We start from the raw sequence: 12461 nt of genomic DNA on the forward strand, positions 1-12461 counted from the left end.
TTCAAAAGGAAGCAATATCAGCAGGAAATCTATTGCAAAAGATCAGATGATGTGTCAATTAGGCAAGCAACAAGCTAGTCAACTTAATGGCCTGCCACTTTTCACATGTTGTTAACTTTGTTCCTTCCAGTAAAAATGTGTTTCCTAATCAGGGACTTTGCCCTTTGAGTCATCTATATTGTGTTGGGTGGGGATCAAATAGATGTCAGGAAGATAAGCACCAATGAAGTACTGATGGTGAGATGGGTTTATTTTTATACAGCAATAAGCAGTTTCGGAGCAGATCAACTCCTTTCAGTCACAGGACATCCACTGGGAGTGGAACCAAAGAAAAATAATTGAAGCTTATTGGACAAGCTTCACAAAACAACAGTGTTGTGTTATGCACAATGTGCATTTAGTTGATTTTATTCAAGAAAAGATGAATGTCAGAGAAAATACAGAAATTCCCATAATACACAGAAGACATAAGTTAGATCACATAGCAGAAAACTGTTTGAAGAGGTTTACTTGTAACCATATTTCCCAACCTGCTTTGCAGCTAGACACAGTAACACCTCAATTTTGTTTTACATCAGCTTCTTGGTTATCAGCAGAGTTCAGGGTTATAAACATCACGTGTTCTCATAATACAAAACTAAAACTTATAACAGACAATTACAAAAAAAAACATAAATATGTGATGCACATTAGTGTAACAAAAGAATTTTTGTAAACATTTTTTCAAACATAACGTGCATAAAATAGAGACACTGCAGTCATACAACAAGCATTATTTGACTTAAAATAAAGTAGTAAAATTCAAAAGTAATTATAGGCATTTTCCACTAAACCTACAAGTATTAAAACTTGTGTTGAAATTATTCTTCAAATATAGACGTAGTGGTTTTGTAATACTGTTATGCCACCGTGGCACTTCTCATAGGTGGGAGTTGCTAATCAGTGACTCTGCTGAGACAGAGGATTACTTCTAACTGTCATCGGGACTTAAGTGTTTTTGTTAAATCCAAAAAATATTCTGCTTATGGTAAACCTACTTACGTCAGGAATTTTCTATGACTTCTTTTACTGTTATTAACAGATGATATAGGACAAATATTGCAAATTATTCAGTGACCAGGAACTGCTAGAGGAAAAAATATCACAGTGACATGAATGAATGAAAAATTCTCATGGCACATCTTTGATTTCACTGTACCACTACTGAGAATATTTCACTGTAGAATGAAGTCTCCACTGAGAGAACTAAGCCCTGTAAAGTGTTGAGATCCTGTGCACATAACAGCATAAGGCAGCTGTCTACAAAGTACCAAAAAAAAAGTTTAACATATTGTAAGATCAATATAATGCTATTGTGCATTATTACATCACCAGTATAGTATACTATACACTATAGGTATCTCAAGTAATTGAGTGACAGTTCAACAGATTATTACTGTAGACACATTTGTAAATGTCTAACATATGTAAAATAAAATTCTGTTTGCAGCAATATTAAAAAAATCTTTCCACAGCGAAATTTTGGATCTAAATTAGGGAAGATATATTGTATTGATAAGCAGTTTCACTACATTCTTGAAATTAAGTGTTTTAGTGCATTGTATCTTTAATCAGCCACCTGCTCCCTACTACCTATACACTTTAATCTAATGCAACAGAATAGCTTAGCAAAACTATTTTCGAACTGTTACTTGATTCAGATTCTGGGCTGAGTAACAAAGGTAGTTGTCGCTATCTGCATGTAAGTGGAAGATAACAATTACATGTTGATCTCTGACAACCACATTTAGAACAGTTGATTATTTGCCTCTATTTTCTGCTTCTAACCTCAACAGCTGACCACAGATCTGTCAGTTTCTGCACTCAGCTGGCATTTTCCAATTACAAAAAAGTCACATTGTTTGCCCGCTAAAACAAGCTGCAATTTAATCAACAGTAGACAAACATTTTAATCATAAATTTGGTATCAATAAACTTTAAATTAGACAAAGATGCGCAAGTTTCAGATACAAATAATATTAAAATGACTAAACCACCTCTTTTTTTCCTTTCTTAAACAAATGAGGTAGGCAAAACAATTTTTTTAATAAGTAGTTCGGGAGATTTACGAGTGCAGGATTTGTTAAACTGCTTTTTTTTTACTGCTACAAATAAGTAAAATCTTGGAGAGGCATCCATAATACTGTAACAAAACATCAAGTTTCTGTTCTGCCCCACAAAGTCATACAAATCTGAAAACCTTGTCCTCCACACCAATTTCAACTGACTTTTAAAAAAAGTTTTGGAGAACACAAGCAAAACCTGATATACAGAAAATGACCAAAACACCCGTCCCTTGCAAAGACCAACACAATTAATTGCTTTCATTTTGTCATTCACATTTCAATAAAAACTCCTAACTTGCATTTTTTTTCTCCTTAACACTCTGTTACCTTACAAAAGAAAAGTCACTTAGAATGATACACATTTTAAAAACAAATTTCCCCTTTCCCATGCTACAAATTTCTATACTGTCAGCATATCACTGTTTCCACTTCCCACTTGTCCAACCACCTTAAAACCAACCATCTGCATTCTTAGGGCACTTTTCTCAAGTAATACATAGTCATCTTAAATTAAGGGATGTATATTTGAGATGAGGTGTTTTCTTCTACTCTAGACTGGCTGTCACCTGACAGTAAAATTCTAACAGCACCAGTAGCATTGCTTCCTTTTTACAGATCACAAATTCAGTGACAGGTTTAAGCAATGCATTGCATCAGTGCAGTTTGTTCTCCAGTTGTTAGTTAATTCAAGGTTTCCAAGATCTTCTGAAGACTCCTGTTGCTCTTGACGCATAAATAGCTTTCCTACCAGCTGAGGAGTGAACTCCTCCCAAGAGTCATGAAGTAAACCTGGCTGCTTCCACCAGAACGGACTGAAGCAAAGAAGACCTTTTAAGAGAAAATTGAATAAGTGACACATTTTCTTAACACAGGTAGAGACTGTACAGGCTGTTCTGCTATAACATGCCTTTTGTTGACGTGAATTAGCTATAATGTGATTGACAAATTGTAGATATTGTTTGGATAATGCAAACCTTCTATTCAACGGTTATAGCGATTTCCTATAGTGGATTTCCATAGTGCAATTTTCACATCATGAGGTTGCAGAGTATTATACCAGAACAACCGTATCTGATTGACCTCAAACACAAGTTAGATGCCTCCATGTGAACATACTAAAACAAAACTAACAAAAACACGTACTTTATCATTTCGTTCACAAAGGAACTTTAGTCGCTGCGCTCTCTTGTGCATAAATACACCATCCAAGTGTCCAGTCTCCACTGAGCGGATTTCAATGGCTTTTTCTCCCCAACCCATAATCTGATTAGATCGAATATAGGCTGTTTTAAAAAAAGGAAAAACATATGAGGATTTCAGAATAAAAATCTCTGAACACCAGTGATAAATATAAAGTTGGTTTCACCTCTACTATAAGCAGTACCAGAACCTCATTAGAAATATTGATTAGCAAGAAAAGTGTAGCTTAACCATTATAAAAACTTATTTCCAAATAATTTTATTTTCCAGCTGCCCTCTCATTTTTTTTTTTCTGTGAATAAAACAACTTTCATTAGAAATACACATGATATCCTGATGTTATTTTAATGCTTTGAATCACTCCCAGTAATCACTTTCCACAATGAAGCCAAAAGGTTCGTGTCAAGGTATGGTTTGACCCAGATTATAATTATACCATAATGTAAGACTGTAGTGCAGTAGTCATTGCATGGCTGCACGACTTTACAGTGAAAATGGCTGGATTTAGATTTCACCAGTGCAGTATATATTTTGTAGAATACTGGACTTGAAATACAAGAGATGTGTACACTCATATCTCTGAGTCAAGTAAATTTCAACCCTCTTTTTGCTCTTTGAACAAGTTAATGAATTTGCTTTGAAATTCATTGGCAGGTGAACTGCAAAATGATCATTCCCTTGAAGGATGAAGTCTGAATAACATCTGTCCAGTATCAATGGTCTATCTTTTATCAACTAACACAGAAATATTCGTGATAAATTATTCCGTTGCCCAATCCATCTTGCTCTCCCAGTTAGAACAAGTAAAATCTCAGATTTAAATAAATTATCAACATTTCAACATATAATTTCATTTTTGAAAAATAAAGAAATACCCAGTTTTCAATTTAAAGAATTGCTTGTCAATATGAGCTTTTAAAGTTTTGGTCAATGCTCCTACAAGTGTCAAGACGATGTATGCGAATAAATCTTTATTATTTTTTAAATGGTCACTATGATTTATAATATGCATTTGTTTTGGGGGGTGGGCATCTTTGGAGTTGTAACATATATCCAAAGACTTTCAATAGAAGTAAAATGAAACATTTTCTTGATGGCTCAACAAATTTACCAACATCATAGCAAATGGACATAAATCAAGTAGATGTGGATTTAAACTCCAACCCTATGGTCAAACAGGCAAAAGTGGACTGCAGATGCTGGAAACCAGAGTCTAGATTAGAGTGGTATTGGAAAAGCACTGCAGGTCAGGCAGCATCCAAGGAGCAGGAAAATCAACGTTTCAGGCAAAAGCCCTTCATCAGTCTTTCCTGAAGAAAGGCTTTTGCCCGAAACATTGATTTTCCTGCTCCTCGGATGCTGCCTGACCTGCTGTGCTTTTCCAGCACCACTGTAATCTAGCCTATGATCAAACAGTCTAGTTACAATTACACAACATTGGGCAGTACTACAACAGGTCTATTTGAGACCGCAAGCTTTCAAAACCCCTGCTCCTTCCTTAGGCAACTGCTTTGTCCACCCCAGTCCAACACCAAAAAATCTTTGGTAAAATTAAAACAAGTCATTCCAGCCAGGCATCAACAACATAAGGAGGGAAAGAAAAGTGGCAAGATATTTCTATATGAAGATTCGAAAAAAAAGTTAAAGAATTATTTATATATTTCTTATTATAAATGTTTGCAAGAACGTTTTCCAAATACAATTTTGCTATTAACATGCCTGATGAGTTTGATTAAAAAGAATATATGCACCTTACAAGGAATTTTATGAGAACATCTTTTTAAGAAGTTGGACAATGTTAAGCGCCTACATTGTTCTATGACAGATGACCCAAAAATGTCTGGAGAAACTCAGCAGGTCTGGCAGCATCTATGGAGAGACAGCAGTTAACATTTCGCATTCTTTTTCTAAACAGAGTTTCTTCAGCAAGTTGTTTCTGTTTCAGACTTCCAGCATCCACAGTTCTGTTTTCTTTCAGCAATGTGATACAGTCTTTCAAAGAACAACTTATTCCCAACTTAGAAAATATTGAAGATGGTTAGCTTGAATGAGGGAAATATTAGTAAATTCAGTTTTTGAAAATAGCTAAGATATATACCATAAGACATAGGAGTGGAAGTAAGGCCATTCGGCCCATCGAGTCCACTCCGCCATTCAATCATGGCTGATGGGCATTTCAACTCCACTTACCCGCATTCTCCTCGTAGCCCTTAGATTCTTGTTGTCTCGAGGAATTATCAATCTCTGCCTTGAAGACATTTAGCGTCCCGGCCTCCACTGCACTCTGCGGCAATGAATTCCACAGGCCCACCACTCTCTGGCTGAAGAAATGTCTCCGCATTTCTGTTCTGAATTGACCCCCTCTAATTTTAAGACTGTGTCCATGGGCCCTAGTTTCCTCACCTAACGGAAACAATTTCCTAGCATCCACCCTTTCCAAGCCATGTATTATCTTGTACTTCTCTATTAAGTCTCCCCTTAATCTTCTAAACTCCAATGAATACAATCCCAGGATCCTCAGCCGTTCCTCATATGTTAGACCAACCATCCCAGGGATCATCCGTGTGAATCTCCGCTGGACACGTTCCAGTGCCAGTATGTCCTTCCTGAGGTGTGGGGACCAAAACTGGACACAGTACTCCAAATGGGGCCTAACCAGAGCTTTATAAAGTCTCAGTAGCACAAGGTGCTTTTATATTCCAACCCTCTTGAGACAAGTGACAACATTGCATTCGCTTTCTTAATCACGGACTCAACCTACGAAATGAGTGAAATGTTTTAATGGTACTGCATAATGACAAGTGTGCCTGTCCATGGCTATGATTTATAATAACATTGAGCTGGACTATTTAAGATATAATTTGAACTGGATGTAGGTTTGCTCGCTGAGCAAACGTTTCGTCACCATACTAGTTAACATCTTCAGTGAGCCTCCGGACGAAGCACTTTATATGTTTGAAATTTGACCACACCATTCTGCAACATACCCTTTAGCCTCTCTTTGGAAGATATTACAAAGTGGTAGCAACAGAAATCTAGGATCAAGAAGCAAAGTCAGCCAATTTTCAAAAGCTGCATGAGCATTTTCTCAGTCTCTACATTATGAGAAATTAAAATAATATGATGACAAGGAAGGCATTACAGAAACTGTTGCCTAGTATCATATTCAAAAATGCAAAATGCCAAAATGAAAAATACAAGCTCAAAAGAACAAGTTATTATTTTTAAATGCCTTCTCAGAAGATAAGCCCATGTGATCTCATGCACCATTTTATAATGGTGTTTTATCTCTTACCGACAGAAGTAGGCATCTCTCCCCATTGTAGAACCACATCCTTAGTAATTCGTCCATACGTGTTAACATAGACTCCTTCATCTTCATAGCAGACCAACAATTCCATTCCATCAGTGTTTGGAAGTATGATAATCGCATGTGGTTGGATGCTGCTTTGGATCTGCCAAAAAACAGCTTCCAATTTAGTCTCAACCGTAAAGAAACAACAGTACTCAAAAATGACAGGGATCTCAAAAGAGGTTCTTCCCCCCCGCCCCCCAGATTTATTGTATAATCTACATCAGCTTCAGTGACTGATTGAACAGTTCACTAACATATGCATTATTTAATGCATTCCCACTTTTAACAGTCTGTTCGTACATCACAAGACCTTCGTCCTTCTACTGTTAAGGCATGCTTATTTCTTTTTTCTCATGATATGTTAATTTATATTTCTTTGTACTGGAACTCCAGTCTACAGTTCTATATTATTAAAGGTGATCTAATCATTCTACAACCTTTTGAATTCTTACCACTTGTTCCTTTAATTAGACATGATCAGAAAACTTTAGTATTATTCCTGCATGTCCAGTTCCAAATCACTTAAAAACAAATTAAGTAATAGCATAGATCACTGGCACATACAACTGTTTGCATTCCACCATTTAGAAAATATCTGCTTATCCTTATTTCTTTCAATCCTTGGTCATCACTCTACATATACAGGTACAACCCATTCAAGACTGCATATTCTCACTTCTGAGAAAACTCTTGTTAATGGCTTGATACAGACACAACATATTCCCTTCATCTTTACACATTGTTTGCTGGTGCATCAACAAAGATGGGGTGGTAGGCTAAAAATTGGCTGTCGTAAAAATGCATTAGCTTCATGGCTACCTTTGAATGTCTTTTAATAAGAAACCCATGACTCAAACTCTAAATCTTGTGCAAATTTCAATTCAGTTCAACAGTAATGCATAATGCATAATGCAAACATTTAGAATGTTGACAGATAAGTTACACATGCTGTGAAATCAATTTACACTATTGTATCAAAGACTCAGTTTGATCCAAACCTGAACCTCAAAAGATATAATATTGAAATTGTATTTTACAGTAAGAAATCCAATTCCCACCATTTTGATTTACTTTTTCAGAACAACAACATATATACATTCAGAATTGTAAAGGTTGCATGACGAGGACATCTGTTTATAGGTTTTAATTATCTCCAATTGTAGACAAACAAAATAATTAGTCATTTGACAACTTCAGGTGTGTCTTAACTGAAACTAAGTTTTAAATATTAGTGCAGAAACTGGCACTGAACAAAAGCGCTACGCAAACTTTGTGAAGCATTTGAAACCATTATAATAAATCATTTCAAACATTTAAGATTTATTTTGTGGAAAGATGAAGAATATAATCTTACATGTGTTGGCAGGTAAATATCATACACAGTTCCTGAATCCACATCAACAGCATGGAAGCCAGCGCTGGAGCCATAGATCACTTTTAGCCTCTGCCCTTCCTCCACTGTGAGATCTACCAATAATGGCCTGTGCAACATGTCTGTAAATGACTGTGAGGAAATAAAATGCAACAGCAGACATCATTGCTCACTCGATCTAATCATAAGTAAGAAAATTTATATTATCATTTTTCAACTATTTTCCAGTTTGAAATACTTTCCTATGTGCAGCTAAATTATGATTTTTTTTCCCAAAAATACTTGACAATGAATGAAAAAATCTCATTCTGAAATTATACACAAATCTATTGTGTGCATGTGATCTTTTTCAGATGGATGTAGAACTAGTCCCGATATAGGGTATTCGACGGAAATAAGACAAAGGCTGACTACAGTAATTAAATATTTTCCATATTTATTGGCCCGAAATAGAATCATCTTAAAATGGTTTCTTTCTCAAACAGCAAGGGCGAGGGCGAGAGAGAGAGAGAGACACACAGAGAGAGAGAGAGAGAGAGAGAGAGAGAGAGAGAGAGAGAGAGAGAGAGAGAGAGACACACACAGAGAGAGAGACAGAGAGAGAGAGAGAGAGAGAGAGAGAGAGAGAGAGACACACACACACACACACACACACACACACACACACACACACACACACACAGCAAGGGCGAGGGCGCTCCAGAGAGACAGCGAGGGCTAGGGGTGGAAAGAAAGAGACAAAGTGCGAGCGAGAGACAGAGAAAGAGCAGGAGACAGAAAAAGCAGTGAAAGAAAACTTGGTGGGATTCAGAGGGGTGAGGATGATATAGAGAGGATATAGAGTGATTATAGACAAGTAGCATGAGTGGACAAACATGGATAAATGTGAAAACCAAAAGAACTGCAGATGATGGAAATTGTAAACAAAAACAGAAATTGCTGCAAAAGCTCAGTGGGTCTGACTGCTCCTGCAAAGAAATCAGAGATAATGTTTTGGGCGACCATTCCTCAGAATTCTGACAATGATATATGATTGTTCCAAGGTTCAATTGAAACATGTAAACTGATAACACCTAAAATGGATCCAAAGATGATGTTTCTTTGGCTGAGTGGCTCAGAACAAGTGGTCACAATTTCAGGATATGGGGTAGACTATTTCAGTGATGATTAAAAATCTTTTCACAGAGGGTAATGAACCTGTGGAACTCTCTACCACAGAAGACTGTGGAAGCCAAATCACTGAATATATTTAAGAAAGAAATAAGAAGGTTAATTGCTTAGTGCTACACTGGATGTGGTGATTGAAGTAAAAACCCTCAGCTCACTTAGAAGGTTCCATCATCTGAACCAAAAGTGACGGAACCGGTGAGGCTCTACGTCAGATGCTGGAGGGTGAGAACAGAATGGGTAAAAAGTTTTTTGTCCCCCAGCCAGTGCAATCATGTTGAGTTAAATGGCCTCTTTTGCATTATGAACGCTCCTATGATTCTCGTGACAGACCCTTTAGTCACATACAATTAAAAACATTCTTTCAGCATCTGTCTTTTGGAGTCCCCTCAGAATCATATGTTCCAATTAGACTTAGTTTCATTTTTCTACATTCCAATAGGTATAAGTCCAATCTGCTCCAACTTTCCACATTAGGCAAAACCCTCACCCGAGGGAAGCCTTCTCTAATTGGCCATTTTGTCCCTTCATAAAGAGGTGCCAAAATAGTATGCAGAAATAAGTATATGGTGCAGCAAGACTTTGCTGCTTTTATACTCCAGCCCCCTGCTAAGCACTTTTTGTGATTCATATAGAAAAGGCATTCAGATTCTCTGTACCACAGCATTCTGCAGTCTCTTTCGAGTTTAAGTAATATTTTGCTTTCCTATTCTTCTACCAAAATGGGCAATTTCAAATTCTGTCATGTGAGACTCCATCTGCCAAATTTTCACTCATTCATTTTATCTCATGTTATTTTGTAGACACTTTGGACAGGATCTGGAGTTTTAATTCAGACCCTGACATCAGGGTCAAGTTGAGGACCACTCCCTCACTGCGTGGGTAACAAACACGACCTTGATTTGCCCTGAACTGGCCTGTTTGTGATAAGAGGCTGATCACACCGTGAACATAAAGGATGGCAGGCGTGCTTAAAGCATGGGTCCAAGTAGAGACCATCAGCTCAAAACAATCTGCAGCTTGCTGTTGCAGGCAAGAGAGGAATTTCCTCTATTTGAAGTAATCATGCAGCTAGTTAGAGACGTTAACAAATGCAATGAAGGGTTCCCACTTCACAAGCCAATCTGCAGTTGCATCCACAAATGCAGGAAGATATCAAAGCTTGTTTAGAGAACTGACATCTGTCGCTAGAAGCTAGTCTCCTTGAGCTGCCCAGCAACCAACGCTAACAGGGGCTGACACGTACAATATTCCACATACTCAGTGAATGGTAGATTGCCTCAATTATCTCCTGGTAAGTGGTTGGCCCTTCCATCCAAAATTTCCCCTTTGTGAAAACAGACAAGAGGTGGGGGTTGTGATGTTGCTGCCAGCTTGTCAACCATAGGCATTTTCACACCAACCCACTTCCCCACTCACCCAAATTAGTGCATAAGTTCTGCATTTTATGTACTCTTCATAACTTGCTTTCATACATCTTTATAATGTCAGCAACCCTGGCTATAACACACATAGTTTTTTTATCCAATCATTAAATGGTAACTTCCTGAGACCCCAGCACTTATCTCTTTCACACCTCACTCATCTATTGTTTGCTAAACTGAAAATTAACGATTTACCCTAATATTCTGTTCTCTGGTGGTCAGCCAATGATCTATCCATGCAAAACCAGAATTTCAGAATTTAGTTTTTAAAATCAAAGTAAATGAATTTGGTTTCAATTCTGTCAGGGTGATTTTTTTTTAAATTAAAAAGTCAGAAAACATTTGGGAAAAGTGGCCCAATACATAATTTCAATAAAAACATGCATTCAGTAAAGTGCCGAGCAGGATACCTAAGTATTAATTGATTAAATGTTTATAGTGCTCATTTTTCTAATACACAGAGAAAACAGATTAGGGATCTATCTTCAGTTCAGAAGACTCAAGTTTTTAGTTCAAGAGAATAGTCACCCTAAGAGAAGGCTTTTAGTTTGAGAGGTTTCAACCTGAGAGAGAGAGAGAGAGAGAGAGAGAGAGAGAGAGAGAGAGAGAGAGAGAGACTGTGTGTGTGTGTGTGTGTGGGTTTTCAAGTTGTCAGAAGTGAAAGGCAGTTCAGGGCCTGCAGTACTGGAAAAAATTGCTCCAGTTATCCAAAAGCGAGAACTGGACAGAAAGAGTTGAAAAATTGAGATAAAAGTGATGTTTCTCTGGGATTGAATCAACAGATATTGCTGGGAAACAGATGTGATTTTGCTGTTTCTTCTAAGATTTTCTACATTTCCTAGCTCTCTGTCTCGTGTGTGTGCGTGTGCGTGTGTGTGTAAGTAATAATACAAAAATATAGCTTTGTTTTTTCCCTCTTTTGGATAATAAATTTGTGTTCACATGTGAAACAAATCTTTGTTGCCTTATGCCAATATGCCTAGTGACTGACCATATGGTAACCACTGCAAAATTATACATATGATCCAGCAAGCCAGGTTTCACTCTGAGATCTGATTTGCCCACCATGACCACCACCTGGGATCATAACATTATTATGTGGCACATTAACAATTACGTTTTGGAAATCAAAATACACTACAGCTACTGGCTCCCCTTTATCCATCTTACTCATTTTTTTCTTCAAAGATCTGGAATAAATTTGTCAAACATCTCTTACAGGAAACGCTGTAAACAATTTTCAAACAGTAAGCTCATATAAACAGCAATGTGATAATGTTGAGATATTCTGGGTTTGAGTGAAATTGATTGAGTGGTAAATATTGGTCAAAATACCAGGTTAACATGTTTGGTCCTCTAAAACAAAGAGAAATGCTAGAAGCTCATTTCAACAACATGAAAGTACAGAGGTGACCTTGCTTAAACATGCTTCTGAAAAAAGGCACCTGCAACAATACACCACTCCTAAGTGCACTGGAATTTCAGATTAGATTTTCGGCTTCAAGTTTCAAGGATTGGAAATTGGACCTGTAATTTTCTAATTCACAGGCAGAAGTGTTACTTATCTGGGCCTTGGTTAGGCTGACAGTAACTAATATGAAAACTACAGCAAACATTTTCAGAAATTATCACTTACCTTAAAGGCCATAAATTTGTGGTATGGTTTTGGTGCCCATGCATAGACTTCCACAGAATTCTTCAAAGCAATTACTAGAAACTTGATCCTCTCATATTTTACTAGAAAAATAAATTCATCTTTAGTATTTTGTTGTTAAGTAAAACATGTGCAGTTTACTTTAGGTTAACAAGTTTAAGTAGGGTTACTAATTCAACCGCCA

The 12461-nt window shown here is 37.1% G+C and overlaps 1 protein-coding gene across 4 annotated transcripts in view; it reads right to left on the reverse strand.

Moving 5' to 3' along the window:
• Nucleotides 1–375: 375 nt before the first annotated feature.
• Nucleotides 376–12461, reverse strand: part of LOC140481437 (mitogen-activated protein kinase kinase kinase kinase 4) — a 259191-nt gene continuing 247105 nt past the window's right edge. For all 4 annotated transcript variants that reach the window (XM_072577610.1, XM_072577608.1, XM_072577609.1 and 1 more), the window contains 5 exons: nt 12260–12360; nt 8015–8164; nt 6601–6760; nt 3249–3388; nt 376–2933 (listed from right to left, as the gene is read on the reverse strand). In XM_072577610.1, the coding sequence (XP_072433711.1) occupies nt 2850–2933; nt 3249–3388; nt 6601–6760; nt 8015–8164; nt 12260–12360 (635 nt within the window). In that variant the 3' untranslated portion in view covers nt 376–2849. The remainder of the gene's footprint in view (nt 2934–3248; nt 3389–6600; nt 6761–8014; nt 8165–12259; nt 12361–12461) is intronic.

The sequence above is a fragment of the Chiloscyllium punctatum genome, chromosome 9, assembly GCF_047496795.1.
Source record: "Chiloscyllium punctatum isolate Juve2018m chromosome 9, sChiPun1.3, whole genome shotgun sequence".
Classification (NCBI taxonomy): Eukaryota; Metazoa; Chordata; class Chondrichthyes; order Orectolobiformes; family Hemiscylliidae; genus Chiloscyllium; species Chiloscyllium punctatum.